This window comes from Eublepharis macularius, chromosome 10 (assembly GCF_028583425.1).
Source record: "Eublepharis macularius isolate TG4126 chromosome 10, MPM_Emac_v1.0, whole genome shotgun sequence".
Lineage (NCBI taxonomy): Eukaryota > Metazoa > Chordata > Lepidosauria > Squamata > Eublepharidae > Eublepharis > Eublepharis macularius.
In genome coordinates, this window is record NC_072799.1 from 10,232,426 (window position 1) to 10,253,101 (window position 20,676).

A 20,676-nucleotide genomic window follows, 5' to 3' on the forward strand; every position below is an offset into this window, starting at 1 on the left:
CAGAATCAAGCAGGGTTGCCAACAACTGATCCAGGTCACAGGAATCAGGTCCCCTGGAGATAGAGTTGCCAGCTCCAAGTTGGGAAATTCCTGGAGATCTGGGGGGTGAAACCTGGAGAAAGCGGGGTTTGGGGAGGGAAAGGACTTGGCACGGCATAATTCCATAGAGCCCCCCCCCCACGTGGCCATTTTCTCCACGTGTACTGATCTCTGTGGCCTGGAGACCAGTTGTAATTCCGGGAGCTCTCCAGCCACTACCTGGAGCCTGGCAACTCTACCTGGAGAACGGCTGCTTTGGAGAGTGGACTCTATTGGCATTATATAGAGGTCCCCCCTCCCCAAACCCCGTCCTCTTCAGGCTGCACTCCCCCCTACAAGAATCTCCCAACCTGGACCAGCAACCTGGTCCCGGTGAGTTTCGCGGGCCAAGCGTGTGGCAGGCGGTGCGCGCCGAAGCGCCGGCAGGAGCCGGAGCCAGTGCCAAGTGCCGAGCGCGCCAGCCGGCCAGCCTCCCCAAGCCACTTCCCCCGGGCCGGCGGCGAGAGAGCCCGGGAGGTGGAGCCCTGTCGGGGGTGGAGAGGCGAGGCCGGCGGGCGCTTTATTAGGGCGCCGGGCAGGTGAGCACGAGAGCCGGTGGGCTGCGCGCTCTCGCCTCTCCGCAGGGCTCCCGCGCAGGGGGGCTGCCCGCCAGGTCCGGCCTCCTCCTCCTCCTCCTCCTCTCCGGGCTGGCTCCCTCCCTCCCTCCCTCTCTCCTCCCCTCGGCGCTGCCTCCTCTCGCCGCACAAGAGCGCAGGGGGCGCAGGGGGACTGGGCTGCCGCCGGCCGTGCGTAAAGCTCCCCTTCGCGCAGCTGCCCGGCTTCCTTCCCGCCGCCTGGATCGGACCCGTGCAGTTCTGCAACTCCGGGCTTCCCTCCTCCCCTTCTCTTCTCCTTCTTTTCCCTTTCGCTTCCTTGCACGAAACTCTCGCTCCGGGATGGTCGGGCTGTCAGCCTGCTTGCTAGCAGCCCTTCTGGTGCAGTGGAGGACTTCGGCGCCCGGGCAGGTAAGTGCCAAGCCAGGGGCGGCTGGGAGAGAGGGAACGGATTGTGCACGCATCTTGCACGGATTCTGCACGCATCCTGCAAGGCTTCTGCACGCATCTTTGCTTATGCTGTTGCAGCATTTCTTCCACTCTGTGTTGGGTTTTTGCTAATGTTATGCCTTTGTAAACTTGCATTTATTTATCTTATGATATTGTTTATTGAAACGTCCTTGATATTGACTGCGCTAATCACTCTCTCTATAATCCGTCTTGAGTCTCAGCGAGAAAGGCGGACTAAAATAAAGCGGGCTTTCGCTCCCGCTTGCCCGTCCTCCCGTTTGATCCATTTCTTAGCTTTATTATTGGGGATGTATTTTTTTCTGTATGTCATTTATAGTCTGCCTTTTCCACTGAGACACGAGGCAGATTACACAGTGTGTCAGTGCAGTCGATTTCAAAGACATTTCATGGATATATCCATGCAAATATGCAAAGATTTAAAAACCGGCAGAAATCCAATACGGAGTTGAAGAAATGCTGAAACAGCCTAAGCAATTCTAAGCCTGACATATTAACATAGAAACTAACTATCCTGTAGGATCATTACTTACTGATATCGGACGGGCCAAGCTGGTATCCTGGAAATCTAGTTGGTCTAAGGTGCTACTGGACCGGAATCTCATAGAGCAATAGACAGTGGGTAGTACTAAAGTCTATAGCTCCATCCATTTACTGATACATCTCTTTTGAGACCACTTCTTACAGTACAGCTCTCCAATATGAATGAAAAGCCTTTGTGAATAATGTAGTTTGGCCTAATTTGTGGAAAGCCAGAAGAGTGGGAGCTTTCCTGACCTAGGACACTTATCAGTTTTGCAGTGCAATCCTAAACCGATTTACACCAGTCTAAATCCCATTCATTTCTATGGGTTTAGCCTGGAGTAACTCTGTTTAAGATTGCACTGATAATCTTGGTGTGTGTGTGTGTGTTTGCATAGATATCTTATTATATACATGTGCAATATGGGCGATGGTGATATAGAGACAGCTGTCCCCTCCCACACTTTCTTACACCCCCTCCTGCCCCCCCCTCCTAATGGATCTGATTGTGTGGTGATCTGCCTAGCTCCAGCATGGAATTGCTGCTTGGCAAAGAAAGCCCGCATTGGCCTTAAGGTTTTAATTTGCGCCGTAATAGAAGAACTCCGTTTCTTTCTAACTTTCCCTTTTGCTAACATGCCTTCCTCCGTGTGTGTGTGTGTTTTCTTGTTTCTTTTCCTTAGCTAGAGAGAGGATTAAATTGCATGGCTTCAGAAAAAAGTAAATCCGCTGCAGCCGGAGGTTTGCAGTTGGAGAGTTGCTCACTTAGAGTGGCTAGAGTTGGTGTACACTAACACGTTAGCAGTTGGTTAATTTTGTGGGCGGGTGGGGGTGTTTGGGGTGCATTTTGTTGGGAATGATGGATTCGGATGCTTGTGTCAGGCTTGTTTCTGCGTTCAAGTTCAGGGCACAATCCAGTAAGGTGCTCATCTAAGCAAATCTCATAGTAATGAATGGGAGCAGGGCTTTTTTTTCAGCTGGAACGCGGTGGAACGGAGTTCCGGAACCTCTTGAAAATGGTCACATGGCCGGTGGCCCCGCCCCCTGATCTCCAGACAGAGGGGAGCTTAGATTGCCCTCTGCGCCACCGAGTGGTGCAGAGGGCAATCTAAACTCCCCTCTGTCTGGAGATCAGGGGGCGGGGCCACCAGCCATGTGTTCATTTTCACCGAGGGTGATTTAAACTTTTAAAAACTCACCCCTTGTTCCAGCTGACCCAAAGTGATGTCATTGGCCCTGGGAGCATGTGTGCACTTTGCACACGCACATGTGGTACCAGGGCACCACCTCCTGCCAAGAGTTGCCCCCTGTGCTGGCAACCCACTGAGTTCCACCACCTCTTTTCCCAGAAAAAAAGCCCTGAATGGGAGGTATGGTGCTCTTGTGTGGTCTCCATGCAATTCAATGGAATGCGCACTTTCCTTTGGCTTGTGCCCTCTGGTAATGGACTGCTTGGGCTGTACCAAGTGGCATCTGACCTCTTGCAGTCTCCACATGTGAAAAACTTAGTCCATTCATTCCGTCAAGGAAGTATAAACATGACCCATTGAGAGCCAGCATGGTAGCAGAGTAGTAGTTACACTAGTGTAATAGTGTAGTGGTTAGTGTTGGACCAGGATCTGGGAGACTCAGATTTACCACTCTGCCATGAAAGCTTGTTCGATGCTCTTGGGCCAGTTGCACTCTCAGCCTAGCCTACCTCACAGGGCTGTTGTAAAGATAAAATGGAGGAGAGGAGAATCATAGAATCATAGGGTTGGAAGGGATCTCCAGGGTCATCTAGTCCACCCCCCTGCACAGTTCAGGAAATTCACAACTACCTCCTACCCACACCCCCAGTGACCCCTGCTCCATGCCCAGAAGATGGCAAATCACCGTCAGGATCCCTAGCCAAACTGACCTGCGGAAAATTGCTATCTGACCCTAAAGTTATCCTGACCATGTAAGAAGGGGCCATGAGAACTAAGCACTGATGTAGCCCTTCCTGTCCCCCCTCTCATGATCTGCCCAGGTTCACAGAAACAGCATCACTGTCAGATGAAATGAGGTAAGCCACCTTGAGTGCCCATTGGAGAGAAAGATGGGGTATAAATGATGTAGGGGAAAAAGCTGTTCCCAGATCTGTAAGAGATTTGTCCCTTGTTACAGAGAAATCATTATACTTCTTCTCCAAGTCAGAAAGGATTTTTCTATCCCTGATAGGGTTGCCAGGTGTCTGGTTTTCCAATGGACAGTCTGGTTTTTTCCCCTGGCGGAGTGGCTGGCGGGCCCACGCAGCCTCTGGCGCTGCCTGTACCACCTCCCTCCTGCTTCCAGCTGAGTAACGGAGAAACACTCAGCCAGCCCAGCCTCCTCTGCACCAGGGAAGTGACGGGCCCGCTCACCTCCCTGAGCACTGGAGTAGTGCCCAGCCAGCGAAGCACCCATCAGACCCAGCTTCCTCCTGTGCATCGGGGAAGTGACCGGTAGGCATACTGGGTGGGGGGCAGTGATGACATCACTGAAGTGACATCATCACGCGGGAGTTAGCAGCACATGTGCTCAAAGAACACACGCAAAAAGGAGCACTTCAGTGAGTGTCAAAGCCACTGTCCATTTTTGGGGAAAGAGGCCATCTGGCATCCCTAATCCCTGGTGTAATGTGTGAATGCATTTGTACCCCATGTAGGGAAATTCTATTCTTTCTAAGGGCCAAGCTAGAAGTGATGAATTACACTTGAATGGCAAGTGAACAGACTCAGGGCCAAGCTACAAATGACGAATGACACTTGAACGGCAAGTGGATTGATTGGAGGGCAAGTGAACAGGGAGAAATACACTTGCTGTTCAAGTGTCATTCGTCATGTGTAGCTTGGCCCTCACATGTATTCCTCCCTGTTCACTTGCGCTCCACTTGCACTCCACTCTATGTCTATAGTGAAGCGCAAGTGGAGCGCAAGTGAACAGGGAGGAATACATGTGAGTCTGTTCACTTGCCATATTACTCTCTTTAAATATTTGAAAGGCTGTCATTTGGAGGAGGGCAGGGAGCTGTTCCAGTTGGCAGCAGAGGGTAGGACCCGAAGCAACAGGCTGAAATTACATGCACAAAGGTACTGGCTGGATATTAGGAAGAACTTTTTCACGATCAGAGTAGTTCAAAGGTGGAATCAGCTGCCTAGGGAGGTGGTGAGCTCTCCTTCACTGGCAGTTTTCAAGAAGAGGCTGGATGAATATTTGTCAGAGATGCTTTAGGCTGATCAGGCACTGGACAGGGGGTTGGACTAGATGGTCTGTATGGCCCCTTCCAACTCTATGATTCTATGATTCTAAGTGTAATTCGTCACTTCTAGCTTGGCCCAAAGTGGGGATGATATAGCATGACTAAGTGAAATCCTAGGCAGAGTTACTCCAGTCTAAGTCCATTGACATCAAGGGCTTGGACTCCAGTAACTCTGCTTGGGATTTCACTGTAAATGTGCCCATAGCACATTTTATACTTGATTTTGGAATATTTTCTCAGCCTGTTGTTAGGATGAAAGAAGACATACAGACCGACTATTCTTTCCCCATTTTTCAATCAATGCTTTAAAAAATCCGTTAAGGACAAAGGGGCTTTTTCTTCCTACCTTTTCTCAGCCCTTATCATTTTCTCACGGCTTCTTTAGTTTGCACGGAAACTCATGGATTGTGCTCTGAGTGGAAAGGGCTATCTGTTTTCAACACACACATGTTCCACTGGAGGCTTGCCTGCTTCTTTCTTCCATCCTTGTAGGTTTTTTTTTTAAGTCCAATTTGGTGGGGGTGGGGTGGAAGATCGAACATTTAGGAGCAGATCTTCGGCGCCCCTCTTCCTTTTGATCTCTCTTTGTCCTGTGCATAGTTCAGGGCCCATCTTTTGGGGTTTTATTAAGTCATCTTAGATTTCTTTTTTAAAAATGTCATTTGCCAAATTTTAAAAAATGGTATGGACTCTCCTTATTGTTAGAAAGCTATATGTGTCTTCAGCAATACATCCTCCAACCTTGTCACTCTTTAGGTACCTCTTTTCTTGCTCTGCATACTATTCTGAAGTGGGCAGGAAATCTAACGCTAGAATTCTCCACATACTTAATGGTAAAGATTTGTGCTTCTTTTTTGGTTTTGATTCACTAGAGCTTTTCAACTCTCCGGTTCCATTCTGGCTTGGATTCTGACTTTAAGAAAAAAAGTTTACCTACTTATTACGATTTCAGCATTCAGAGTACTTAACCCATGTTGTTATGTTGCAATTCTTACAACAACCCTGAAAGGTAGACCAGTATCACTCTAGCCTGGAAAATGGCTTCTTATCTCGACACAGCCAACCTGGCCACCTGAATCCATGCTATGGTAACATCAAAACTTGACTATTGGAATGCACTATACATTGGTCTCTCGTCTAAGTTAACTAGGAGTCTCCAATTGGCGCAAAATGCTGCAGCTCGACTGTTCGCAGGAGCATGAACATCACTCCCATCCTACAGTCACTCCATTGACTACCTGTCAGTTACTGTGCTCAATTCAAGGTACTGGTTATTATATACAAAACTCTTCACGGTCTTGACCCAACATACCTACGGGACCGCCTCCCTCCCTATGTCCCTTCATGGCAGCTTCGCTCATCCAAACAGGGTCTCTTGCAGGTGCCAGGCTGCACATGGGTGAAATCAACAGCAGCCCATACACGGGCTCTCTCTGTGGTGGCCCCTACCCTGTGGAACAGCCTGCCTGAGGAGGTCAGGAGAGCCCCCACGCTCTTGGCTTTCCACAAACAATGCAAAACTGAATTATTCAAAAAGGCTTTTTACTCAGATAGGAGGGTGGTATTGTAGGGAGGGGGTCTCAGATGCTTCGCTAATGAGTTAGGGACCGTAGACTTCATCACTATATTGCCTTACATATTATCTGTTGCTTTAAATACATACCCCTATATACTACCTATGCTTCATGTTGTCTGATATCAGCCCTCGAATTGCTTATGTTCTGTTTCAGCAATTCCTTAACCCCATACTGGATCCTTGCTAATGCCATGTCTTTGTAAACTTGTATTCATTTAACCTAAGGCATTGTTTATGGAAATGTCCTTGACACTGTATGGAAATGCCTGCCCTTGTCCTTGCTACTGATTGTACTAATCCCACACTATGTAATCCGCCTTGAGTCTCAGTGAGAAAGGCGGACTATAAATAAATAAATAAATAAATAAATAAATAAATAAATAAATAAATAAATAAATAAATAAATAAATAAATAAATAAATAAATAAATAAATAAATAAAATAAAATAAAATAAATAAAATAAAATAAAATAAAATAAAAAAAAATAAAATAAAATACAGCAGATGAGAGAGTCTGGATCTCTTGCTTAAGCCAAAGGGGAGGTTTGAACAGGGAACCACAGCTAATTTGGTTCACTATCAATGCAATTCTAAGCAGAATTACTCCAGTCTAAGCTCATTCATTTCAGTGGGCTTGAACTGGAGTAACTCAGTTTAGGATTGAACTGGAGGATACATGGCAACCAGCACAACAGTTCTGGACCAGTGCGGATTCATTTCATGTACGTTAGTGCTGACCGGAATAGCTTGTAATTAGGCCTGCTGGGTCTCCCGGCAACCAGAGGGAGGTGGGAGGGCTGTGGTCACATGATGTTTCCTTGATGATGCCACTTCCAGTGCAACGTGATCATGGAACCAGCGTGATCCTGCTGGACTTGATTCTGAAATCGGCCCCATGTTCTGCCAGTTCGATCTCTAGTCACTTCACTGCAGACACTTCAAGAGTCCAGTTAAAGTTTCTTTATTAGAAATTCATCAGTATCAGTGCACTCCGACAGCAACATTGGCAGAAGTGACGTAAGGGGGGAAAGCAATGTTAGTTATAGGCAGGGCTTTTTTTCTGGGAAAAGAGGTGGTGGAACTCCGTGGGTTGCCAGCACAGGGGGCAACTCCTGGCGGGAGGTGGTGCCCCTGGGACCACATGTGCGTGCACAAAGTACGCGCACGTTCCCGGGACCGCACAATGACTTCACTTTGGGTCAGCTGGAACAAGGGGGGAGTTTTTTAAAGTTTAAATCGCCCTCAGCGAAAATGGTCACATGGCCAGTGGCCCCACCCCCTGATCTCCAGACAGAGTGGAGTTTAGATCGCCCTCCATGCCGCCAGCGGTTCCACTAAACTCCCCTCTGTCTGGAGATCAGGGGGTGGGGCCACTGGCCATGTGACCATTTTCAAGAGGTGCCAGAACTCCGTTCCACTGAGTACCACCTGAAAAAAAGCCCTGGTTATAGGGCAGGATTCCCGCCTTGGGATAAAGACTGTTAGAATTTAGGTGCACAGGACCTAGAAGGTTGGAGGGGGTAGGGTAGGGGAAGGTAAGAATGAGATCCTTTCATGTCTCAGGGAGATATGGCTCTGGCCGGCACTTCAAGGACTCTTTCCGATGCTAGTTGAGAAAGTGAAAGCAGCCACCTGCAAGATAAGTGGCTCCTGGCTACACAGTTAGACAGCTACACAGACAGTTCTTTACACATTCTCAGAGACCCCAAATACAGTACAGAAAATAATAGACACTCATGGCAGATTAGCAGGGTGCATCTGACACCCCAAACAGATCCTGTTTGCTGTGCAGTAAACCATTTCTGGTTTACTGGCTTTGAATATGGAGGTTCTCTTTACTCCACATGGCTAGGAGCCATCAACGGACCATGCTTCCGTGAATCTGTCTTGCCCCATTTTGAAGTCATTTATGCACCTGGCCATCACTGTCTCCGTTGTCCGTGTGAATTGAGTCTCATTCATGACTCTTGGCTTTAGCACGGCAATTTGCGCCGTTTCCTTAATCCAGTGTCTGGGACACAAAAGTGGGTGGTGCATCTCATGTTAGTATGTTGTGAGGCCAGGCGAGAAGAGGAGGAACCGGCTGAACTAAGAGAGGTGGCTGGATGAGAAGTCAGGATTTGTGTCTGCTCACAATGTGGAATGTCCATGAATGATAGCTTGGCCTTCTGTAATATGATTTGTACATAAATAGCCCAGGTGAGCCTGATCTTGTCAGATCTCTGAAGCTAAGCAGGGTCAACCTTGGTTAGTAATTCGCTGGTCTTCCAGCGAAGACCAGAGTTGCAGAGGCAGGCAATGGCGAACCACCTCTGTTAGTCTCTTGCCATGAAAACTCCACTGGGGATTGCCATATGTCAGCGATGACTTGAGGGCACTCTCCACCACCACTAAAGTAGAACATAAACTCCTTCAGCATTAACTGATATGGGATTCCTGACTTTTATGTTGGGGAGGGGAAAAGTCGCATGGAGTTGCTGTGCAAGTGGGTCCCCAAGATAACAGTACGTTGAAACGTAGATCCCAGTTCAACTGCTTTTATATTAGGTTGCTAAGCATGCAAATAGGTTTGAGAGGCAAAAGAAGTGCTATAAAACCCGTTTGTTCAGATATCAATTGCAGCGTGCCATTTTCTCTGTATGAGCTGAGTTCTGGGCCAGAAACAAGAGACTTGAGCTTTTCTGATACTCTTCACTTGGAGAGCTGTCAGTACACATGTTTGCTTGTTCCCCTACACTGTCTATCCCTCAGGAATCATAGGCTTAATTACCTTTCTAAAGGTATTTCTTCTGCCACGAGACACTAATTTCTTTTGGCGCAGAGCTGCAATATGATAGAATGGCCCATTCAGAAATCTGGATTTATTAACACATACTGTTTATGTGAAAGCCATTATTTATGGCTACATTGGGAAGCTGCTGTTTATTCATTTAATGCCATGCCTGGGTGGTGGTGAGTGGAGGAGATTAACAGCATTGTAAGGCAAGCTAGATAGGTTTTTCTGCTTTGGTTTTGATAGACCTATTAACTGAATATGCCTTCATGGAACCTCCATGAATTGTGACACTGTACCTGAACCCCTAAAACAAGGGCAACCGTCTTCTCTTTCATGCCCCACATCTGAACTTCCAAAGTAGACTTTGTTCTGATTGATCTGTCTGTCTAGTATATTTTACCCAAATGTTCCTCCAAGGAGTCCCATGCATTCTTCATTTTGTCCTCACAGCAACCCTGTGAGGTAGGATATGCAGAGAGAAATAGAGAGACTGGGCCAAGGTTACCCAATGAGCTTCAAAATGTTGTGGGAATTGAGTCTCCTAAATCATAGACAAACACTCAAACCACTACACCACACAACCCTCAAAGGCAGTTCTTTTTAAAAACGACTCCCTTTCCCAGAGATCTGTGCGCGTTTTCATCCGCCATTTGGGATCAGATGTCAATTAATGCTTGTTCAATTTTGTTTCTCTTTCCAGGCTACTGCAGGAGACATCATTCAAATAGGTAAGAACCCTAACTAATACGCTTTTAAAAAATCAGGGCATTTGTTGTCTTGTCATTTTTTCTGCATCTTTTATGGTTTGTAATGTCTTAGACGGGAGGGAAGGTGGCATGGTGTAGTCCAGTCCCATCAGATCTCGGAAGCTAAGCAGGGTCGGTACTTGGGTGGGCAACCACCAGGAAAGACTGCAGAGGAAGGCAATGGCAAACCATCTCTGCTTCTCACTTTCCTTGGCATCCCTTGCTGGGGTCGCCGTTAAGTCAATTGCAACTTGATGGCATATACACAGACACAACGTCTTAGACACGTTTTTTTGTTCCGTTGTGTTCAAATTTTATAATCTGAGTCTTATTCAGGGCTTTTTTCCTGGGAAAAGAGGTGGTAGAACTCAGTGAGTTACCCTCGGAGAAAACGGTCGCATGGCTGGTGGCCCCGCCCCCTGATCTCCAGACAGAGAGGAGTTTAGATCGCCCTCTGCACCGCTCATGCAATCTCAACTCCCCTCTGTCTGGAGATCAGGGGGCGGGGCCACCGGTCATGTGACCATTTTCAAGAGGTTCCGGAACCCTGTTCCACCGCGTTGCAGCTGAAAAAAAGCCCTGGTCCTGTTGCATTGCTTATTGGATGTTTCAAGCTGCTGGATTGCTTTGTTTTTATACTTTGTAATCCACTTTGATTCTCAGCAAGACAGGTGGACTATAAATGAAGAAAATAAATAACTACATAGAGAAACATGGAGCACACAATAAATAATAGAGATGTCTGGATATGCTCTTTTGTTTCTTCTGTGTGCATTTCTTTTTCTCTTCTTTTCCATTGCTCGTGCTTACAGTTTGTTTGTCTCTGATACACCACTGGTACAGAATCAGGTGTCACTATTAGCAGTCTTATTTGCATCAAATTTGTTAGTATGATTTGGGGGGGGGGAAGACATGATTGCAGTTTTATCTCACGTGTGGTAAAAAAATTCCAGAAACTAGAACTTCTGGTTCAAAATGGTATGCTTACGAAATCCAGTAATATCCCTATGTGTGATACCAAAGACTTATCTGAGTGCAGTCCTAGATAAAGTTGCACCCTTTGAAGTTTATAAAATCACTAGCAACAAAACCTGTTGTGGGTAAAAATACAACGGGATCGAGAAAGAGGCAGATGTGCAGGTGGGCATTGCCTCCTCCTCTGTGACTGATCCCAGCCAGGTGAAGGGGGTGGGCTTTGCCAACTGTTCCATGCGTTATCCCACCCACATGAAGTGGGGGAGGGCATTGCCACTTGTTCCACTTCTGATCTCAGCCAGGTGAAGAGGAACAGGCATTGCTGCCTTCTCCACACTTGATCCTGGCTTGGTGAAGGCGGTGGGCAGGCATTGCCACCTGCTCTGCTCCTAATCCCGGCCTGGGCTTCCCTCTGCGACATCACCCTCTGGTGGTGCAGCAGGGTAGGAAGTGAGTCATCTGGAACACGCTCTTTTATATAGTAGGATATGGGCTTGGAATGGAGTAAGTGTTTGGGATTCTCTGGGAAGGTACCCAAAAATGATCATTGCTGGCTCCTGCAAACAAGTTCTGTGCCACTAGATACTACACCAGTTTTATGTAGTGGTTAAGAGCATGGGACTCTAACCTAGAAAACCGAGTTTGATTCCCCACTCCTTCACTTGAAGGCAGCTGGGGACCTTGGGTCAGCCACAGCTTCTAGCTCTCTCATCCCCACCCACCTCACAGGGTGTTTTGTTGTGAGGATAATAATAGCAAAGTTTGTAAATCGCTCTGAGTGGGCGTTAAGTCATCCTGAAGGGCAGGATATAAATCGAATGTTATTATTATTATTATATATTATATTATTATATTTATTTATTCAGTCTACACTAGAGATGGGCATGAACCGGGAAAATGGCGGTTCATTGTGGTTCATAGTTTGTCGCATTTCATGAACCATGAACCACAAACTGGCATGAAATTGCCCAGTTTGCAAACCGGTTCATTTGGTTCATGAATATGTCACTTCTGGGGCAGCTGAAGGTCTGCAGAAAGCCCATCCCCCTCATTTCCTAGGAAACTGATCGATTGGCACCAGGCTGTCTGCAGTGACGAACCAAAAAATGAACCAAACGAACTGGCCTAAAGATCATCGCGATTTGTCAGAAATGCCCCCTGACGAACTGCTGGTTCGTGAACCAAAAACCAGCCTGGCTCGTCATCAACTTTGGTTCATATTTTGTTTCATGCTCGTCTCTAGTTTACACCCTGCCATTTTGCCGCAGACGAGTCCTCAAGGTGGCTTGCAGTGATGTCCTAGCAAGCAAATTTAAAATCTGTTAAAGGGCTAATATAATCACAGCAACAGGAATAGAAGGAAATAATACATTCATCCCAGAGCCAGTTGCAAGTTCTTTGAAGCATATATAAGAAGTTTCCCCCCCCAAAAAAAGTCTGAAGAAAGAGTTGCTGGAAGGTCTCTGGCCAGACTGCTTGTCTTGACAGTATTAGAATCTTCTGTGCTGTTCCTACTGACAGCTTCTTGTTCCCAGAATATGGAACAAAACAGGCCTCTTCTGTTTTTTCAGGCCTTCTTATTTTAATTGTTAGTAGTTCATTGTTTTAGGTAAAATCAGAAACATTCCTGCGTTGGAATCTAAAAAAATGAAGACTTTTAATCCTTAAGCCAGAAATCAAGACTGAAAACGTCCTGGCTTGGAAATACCTGTAATTTGATGTGATATCTGAGAGGGTTTTTTTTAAAAAAAACAAACAAACTATTGTTTGGTTGTGGTGAGCCAACCAGGATTACAAAGCATTAGGCTGGTTTGTGGACAAGAAACAAACAGCAATTTGTTGAAGTGGCTGTTGTGGATCTTGCAGCAAACTGCAGTTTATTGCAACCAGCAAGTCTTCAGGTTTTGGTGGGTAGCCGTGTTGGTCTGCAGTAGAACAGCAAGCTTTGAGTCCACTGGCACCTTAGAGACCAACAAGACTTTCAGAGTGTAAGATTTCAAGAATCACAGCTCCCTTCTTCTGAAATTCTTGTTGGTCTCTAAGATGCCACTGGACTCAAATCCAGGAAGTCTTCAATCAACAAGCACTGAGGCATCTGAGGATCAGTTATTTGCAGTTTATTGCAACCAGGCAGAGAGAGAGAGAGAGAGAGAGAGAGAGAGAGAGAGAGAGACATACCAACTCACTCATTCCTGCGAAGCCAGAACATTAATCTTGTATTCTCATGTTTTTTTTCCTGTTGTCACCTCCCCTTTTGAATGCTGATTGATTTCCATATTCCATATTCCATATTTGCTGTCAGATCTATAATGCGCAAAGCCCACTTGTCTTAACTAGAGGAGCAGTTGGTGGTTGGAATCTGCCTCTCCTGCAGTACAATCCTAAATTGAGTTACTCCAGTCTAAGCCCATTGATTTCATGAGCTTTCATGAGGCATACCTCACATCAGTGAAAGCTCGTACCCTACCACAAATTTTGTTAGTCTTATAAGTGCTACTGGACCCTTGCTCATTTCTATTGCTACAGACAGCAAGGTGGATAAAAATAAATGATTAAAAATAAATAAATTAAAAAATCGGATTTTTTAAAATTTAAATTGAATTTTTTACTTTAAATTTAAATCAGATATTTTTAATAAAATGTTTTTGAGGAAAAATCTATCCAAAGATAGTTTTCTGTCTAAGATACATTATAGTCCAAAGGTTATCATAATGAAATAAGGATTAGTTTTGGATTATGTAGCATGAGGCTGTATATTCATGCAATGTTTAAATTTTTTGGTAAACTAATTCCCTCAATCCATTCACAATGTCATGCTCTTCCAGAAATTTCTGTAAGATTATTGGGCAGTTTTTCCATCTAGAAGATATTATCACAGATGCTTGGTTTTACAGTTCTCAAAACTGTGAATTTGTGTCTGCAGAGATCACATCTCTTCTTCACAGCAAAAAGGTTATAAAATAAACATAAACAGTTGAGAAAAAGACCTTAATCACATTGTACCTTTGCAAATCTTTGTACACCGAACCAACCCCTTACTCCTTAAGTGCTAAGTTTCAAAAAAATTCAATGAATAGAAGATTGTTGGGAGTAGAACAGATCTGCACAAGAAGCTAAGTGTGAGGAGTCTTTATGTAGAAAACCCTGATTTAAATCTAGTCTTATTGGCTAGTGATTTAAATCGATTCAATTTAAATCAAATCCACCCTGACAGACAGACTAACATGGTTACCCATCTTGCTTTTTTAAAAATGTCCTTAAATAAAGACGATTGCAGGGGCCAAGAGGGTGCAGAGGGCTGCCTTTCCCCTGTGCATGGAGACTTGGTAAAATGCAATCATCATTAAAGAGGGAAAATAAAATGCAATCACCATTAAAGAGGGAAAGCACCGGTTCAATCAAAGAATATAACCTTTGGTAGTCCATTGGTTCACCCTACTGTGCAATGTCTACAGTGAGAGGCTGAGGTTTCCTTCTCTTCTAGACCTTGGGGAGAGGTCATGATTAGACATGGGCATGAACAGGAAAAAAACCAACATGGTGTTCATTGTTCATTAACAACGAACAACAAACAACAAACACTGACGAACATGATCCTGTTCACAAACTTGTTCGTTGTTCATGGGGGCCAGCAGGCTCTCCTCCAGCCATCAAGATCCATACCGCACCACTCCCAGAAACCCTACCTGAGCAGGCAGCAGGAAAGGTACCAATAATAAATAATAGCTTGGCCCCAGAGCCTGGCAGCAGCCCTGGAACCTGAAGGGGTAGATCCCTACCCCCCCATAAACAAAGAAAATTCAAGCTCCAATGCACTCACCCTGTCTCTCTAACAGCAGCTGTCTCGCCATGAAAGCCAGAGCTGGGAGCGCCCCCCGGTCTTTTCCTCTTGTAACAAATTTGGAGCTCCAGTCCACACTTGGAAGGAAGACCTGCCCATCAAGCTAAATTGGGCGTAGATTGGGGTTTCCAGGGCAACACCAAGAGTTCAGAGTTCAGAGAATCCCTGCTTAAGTTGCCAGGGGAATTGATTGCAGGTGCCAGACTGGCTTGACGAACAGCAATGAATGAGGCTTGCAAGGACCACCTGTTCGTTTAGGATGGGGCCTCATGAACAGCTTGTTCACGAACAGCAGACTGGGCTGTTTGTGGGGTTTTTTTCGTTCGTATTGCTGTTCGTGCCCATCTCTAGTCATGATTCAGTACTAATGCATTTGTTTTGGAGGCAGAAGATCCCAAATTCAGCCCCTGACACTTACACTTAAAAGACCTTGAGTAGCAAGTTCTGGGAGAATCTTTCCTCCACTTGAAACTCTGGGCTCGCTGCATGCAAAGTGTGTGCTCTGCTATTGAAGACTGGTCCAGAAGTCCCCATAGTCTAATCTTAAATGCTACATTCCTCAGACTTCACCCGTGCATGCTGTTTAATGAAGCAAGAGTTCTACTGTTTAATAGCATCAGCTTTTTATTATGGAGCGCTTTTGAACACTACCTTTTGGAGAATAGATTCTGGAGAAGCTGACCGAATCTGGTATAGAATACAACCATTGCATCAGAGAGCAGCGTATTCCATGCGCATGGATCATTTAAAGACACAAAGCAATTCTCATGCGTCATCGGATGACATGTTGCTCTCAGTAAATATATTTTTAGCTGTTGTGGCTAGCAAAAAAGAACGGCTGAAGTTTGGGCAGTATTTTATCCTGCAAAGCCTTCTTGGCTCAGCACTCCAAAGTCTGGAATTCCACACGGCATACAAGCAGGGAGGTGACAGAATACCGATAACGTTGACGAGTTTCTGACAAGAGCTTGGCTTATGGACTTACCCAGATGATGCTGGACAGCTGCTTTTAGCCGCGTCTGAGAAAGCTCGCTTTCGACTCCCACCAAATGTAAGGCGGGGGTGGGGGGAGGGTGAAAGGGCCACTCTCGCTCCAAGTTGACCGGAGAAATTTTGAACGGCCCCCATTTGATTCTTGTGGATATTTCCGACAGTTTTTGTCAGCTCACAGCCCGATGCCAAGCAAGGAAGGAAGTCCCACTGGTTCAATGGGACTTACTTGCTGGAAAATACATCCTGGATTGTGGCTTCAGGAAAAAAGGAATGTTCCAGTCAGGGAGCTGTGGAATTTCGTTTGGCTTTAAAAGGGAGAATCATTTAAACCTGGTTCTGAGTGAAGAAGTTAGTGTACCCCCGTGTCATTTTCTGGTTTCGCAGCTGTTTTAAGTTCCAATAGGGAAAACAGGAACAATATGGGAAGATGTCTCTTATTCTCTACTGAGGCTTATATTAGCCTGGGGATCCATTTATGACTGGGGAAACGAGGAGAATAGTTACCCCCAGGGCTTTTTTTCAGCGGGAACGTGGTGGAACGGAGTTCTGGTACCTCTTGAAAATGGTCACATGGCTGGTGGCCTTGCCCCCTGATCGCCAGACAGAGGGGAGTTTAGAGGAACTGCTGGGAGCGGGGAGGGCAATCTAAACTTCCCTCTGTCTGGAGATCAGGGAGCGGGGCCACCGGCCATGTGACCATTTTCGCCGATGGTGATTTAAACTTTAAAAAACTCCCTTCTTGTTCCAGCTGACCCAAAGTGATGTCATTGTGCGGTCCTGAGTTCCACCACTGAGTTCCACCACCTTTTTTCCCAGAAAAACACCCCGGTTACCCCCCAACCTTCTCCCATGCTGTGGTCCCAGTCCACATAGCCTTTTCCAGTGCTGTTGGATCCAGCCAGCTTTTTCACTCAGTCTTCCTCAATTGCCTTTTTTACTACAGTCTCAGTCTCACGTGGCTTTGGTCCTAGCAGTGATCAAAGTGGACCCCTCACCCCCTTTTTCTCCAGCAAAAAAGCTGGTTGAATCCAACCCCAATATGTCCCGCTTCCAGTGCAGTTGCTTTTCATAAGGGCCTGTATAAAAATTGCAGTCACAAAACTCCCATCTCATGCCTAATTTTGCAGACTCTTTGGCACCCCTTATTTAGCCTTGTCTTGCAAAGAGCCACTGTTTTGCTTTATGAGATGCAAAACTTCCAGCTTTTATGAAACTTGTGTCTCTTCAGTGCTGCTCAAATGCAAGCTAAGAAGGTGCCTGAACCTGGGAAGACATACATTGAGATGTTTGGGACTGCATTCTTAAATTCTCAGCCGAACTCATTGCTAAGCAAGCTCTGTTGAACTCAGCTCGATAGACTTCTAAGTAGATTTCTGGGCTGAGTGATCAGTCCTGTGAAAGCCTGAAAACATACCGTTTAAGCAAAGAGAAGGAAGCATAAGTGTTTTGTGGATCTCTGTCTTAGGTTCTCAGATTCCTAAGGAAGTATCTGGATGGATGTACATTTGGGATCAGATGCAATTCTGAGGTTTAGTAACAGCCACCACTGGCTCCTTGCCGGTTCTTACATCTGGTAAAGCCTGGTGCAGAATCTTCCTGTGACATCCCAAAAGGAGTTTGGTTCCCTTGAGAGGAGGAAATGTCCTAGTTGAGAGCACCTTCCTTTCCCTAAGGCAATTCCTTCTGTCCTTGTTAGCTGTTAAAACCAACATCTGTCACCAGGGGTCTAGATGTACTCTTGGGGTGTTTTTGAAAAGTGATGCTAAAAACACATTTTGGTCTGGAACTATTTTTTATGCGTGATAGAAAGCAGAAGAGAAGCAACTTTGAATTTAATGCATGTTTGGCAGGGTACATGTAGCCTGTCTGTGCTTTGGGCTGGTTTTGCTTCTAGTACTTTGCTTCTGGTAATGCAGTACTCAGGGAACAGGTCCAGGTAGCAGAGTTGGCTTCAGGCGTGCCATAAAGCTAGGGATCCCCCACTCCTGGGCCCCACACCCCGCCCCCACATACCTGAGCAGTGGGGGTGTGCACCTTCCTTGCGCACTCCCCCACAGCGTGGCGCACTCCTGTTCACCACAGCCACTGGGATCGGGCCCATTTGGGGCTGGATCGGGGCTGCTGTGGAGTGCGGGAGTGCTCCTGTGCTCTATAGTGCTCAAAACGGACCCGATCCATGGCAAACTGGGCCCGTTTTCAGCAGCTGCAGAGTGCAGGAGTGCTGCTAACAAGGACAGTAAGCTCTGCAGTGCTCAAAAACGGCCCTGACCAGGGGCCGTGCAATGACGTCACTCCTGGAGTGACATCATTGTGCCTGTGGGGGCGCACACGCACGCTCCATGCACCCTCACCCCCCTCTCCCCAAAGGTAAGTGCCAGACCCCTGTCCCCCGCCGGGAGGTTGAGGGGGCCTGGCAACCCTACGTTATCCTCAGCTGATTGCACATCCCCTAGATTTAGTCTTTTTGCTTTGTCTAACCCTACATAAAGCCCTGTTATAAGAAAATTTGTATACTGTCACTCCAGACCTACTTCTGGTGGCTTACAACAATAAAAACAAAAACAAGAAAGCAGACGATTAAAACAAATCATGTCAGTAAAAGTCACCAACATAAAAACAATTAAATCAATAAAAAACTTGCTGTCGTGAAAGTAAGTTCCTATGTCGCTGATTATATTCTGCCCTCCCTCCTTGGATCAAGGGCAGTTCATGGTCCTGGAGCAGGCTGTAGTCCACAGAAGAGCTTCTTGCTCAAGGCCTAGGGCCTTACTGTAAATTTGCACTCTGGGCCTACATTTCCCAGATACCTTCCAAGTAGAGTTGTCGATGTCCAGGTGGAATCTGGAGATCTCTCAGAATTACAACTAATGAGAAAGATCAGTTCAGACTCGATGGCATTATATTCCGCTGAGCTCTCTCTCCTCCCCAAAACTCGCCCTTCCCAGGCTTCACTCCCTCAAATTTCCAGGAATTTCCCAAACCAGAGTTGGCAACCCTACCTCCAAGTGTGGGATTAGGTCTAGAGGAACTTTGCTGAATTTTCTTCACCTGGGTACTTTCTTTCACTTTGGGAATTGACTTCTGGGGACGTTGTTCCCAGGGATACCCTGGCCCCTTTCCTCTTCCTCTCTCCGTTAGCTGTTCCACCGGAACCAAGGAAATGTGTTTGGAAATTTGCCTGCAAGCATTTTCACCCACATGCCTTTTTTGTTGAGCTTTGCATTAGCTAAACAGGATGCGCTTGAAAATGCGGAGGGGGGCACGAGGAGACAAAGATTCCATTCCACCACCAAGGGATGGAACTGCATTTCCATAGACTGCAGACTCTGGAAAAAGAATGAAGGGAGCCAGTTGAGAAATTTGGATGTCTTCAGTGTTTAAGCATGTCACATTTAATTTTAATTGCCTTTGAACACTTAAAAAAAAAATCCCTTCCAGCTCTCCATGTACCGAACTTGGAAAAGACCTCTGCTGACTGCAGACAATTCCGCTGAAATATCATCTCTTCTTCCCTCCTCCTCTTGTTTGTTCCCACCTGCTTACGGGCAGCTGGCTCTTCTCTTCTGAAAGCAAAATTGCTTCCTTGCCCCCACACGCTGGAATCTGGGGAAATGACTACCGGACTTTAAAAGCGACTTTGGAACTGCAGATTAGAGAGAGAGGAAAATCACCGTCGTTCTGAGGATGTCTGGATGGTGCCTTGCTCTACTCAAGGTTTCCATTTTTTAAAAATGTGCTCATGATGTTTAGTCACTGGAAGATTTGCTATTGTGTGTGTGACCGTCACTCTACACGTTACTTCTTTTACGAGTCCCCCATGGTGCTAACCCATGCCTCTTGTAGACACACATTACCTCGAGGATTAGCTTCTGTTTAAAAAAAATGAGCAGCAAATAGACCCAGAAAGCTGCTGCCAAGGGAGGGAGAGCACTTGCCTTTCTCCCAAGCTTTCTTCCTCATGCAAAAACGTTGTGGAGGGGAGACATTTCCCCCTTTCTGCTGCTCCACGTGGAGGTATTGTGTGCACGTGCAACAGCAGAAAGGGGAAAACTCTTCCCTGCATTATTTTTGCATGGGGGGGGGGGAAGCTTGGGAGAAAGGCAGGAGCTCTAAAGGCAGGATAAACATATGGAGCAGAGGTCCTTCAGTGGCGATTAGCCACAAGGTGTAGATGGAACTCTCTGTCTAGGGCAGTGATGCTCTGTATCCTTGGTGTTTGGGGGGGCAATCAGTGGGAGGGCTTCCAGAGTCCCTTCCCCACTGGCGGACCTCCTAAGGACACTTGGTTTTTGGCCACTGTGTGACACAGAGTATTGGACTGGATGGGCCATTGGCCTGATCCAACATGGCTTCTCTTATGTTCTTATGTTAGCTCTCCCTTCCCCTGCAGCGCCTTTCCGAGCCCATTTATACATTCATGTTTGTTTTTTTAATAGAAGCTACTCCCCCAGCTGATGTGTGCCTGTGTGAAGCACGGGTTGGCTCCGTGGAGAACTCGTAAAAGAAGTAACGTGTAGAGCGACTGTGAGCTGCACTGGTCGAAAGGGATACACATATACATATACACAGATGAAGCTACCTTCTTGTCTGCTGTAGTCGACAGTTGCTCTGCAGGTCTTTCCTGATCACTGCAACTTGAAATCCTTTAAAAGGATGTCAGGGTTTGAATTTGGGACTTTTGACGTGAGAAGCATGTTTCACCACTGACTCCCCAATTAGTGATGCAGCTGCTTTATACTAACCCATTGATCCATCTTGCCTAGAATTATCTGCAGCTCTCCAAGGTCTCATGTGAGAAAGGCCTACCCCAACCTCTGCCACCCAAGATTCTCTTAATGAGAGATGCCAGGGGATTCATTCATTCATTCATTCATTCATTCATTCA

General features: G+C 46.4%; 1 protein-coding gene across 1 annotated transcript in view; it reads left to right on the forward strand.

Moving 5' to 3' along the window:
• Window positions 1-816: 816 nt before the first annotated feature.
• ADAMTS3 (ADAM metallopeptidase with thrombospondin type 1 motif 3) overlaps window positions 817-20,676 on the forward strand; it is a 152,480-nt gene continuing 132,620 nt past the window's right edge. Inside the window, exons 1-2 of the mRNA XM_054990701.1 lie at window positions 817-1,043; window positions 9,937-9,964. Coding sequence (XP_054846676.1) covers window positions 975-1,043; window positions 9,937-9,964 — 97 coding nt within the window. The 5' untranslated portion in view covers window positions 817-974. The remainder of the gene's footprint in view (window positions 1,044-9,936; window positions 9,965-20,676) is intronic.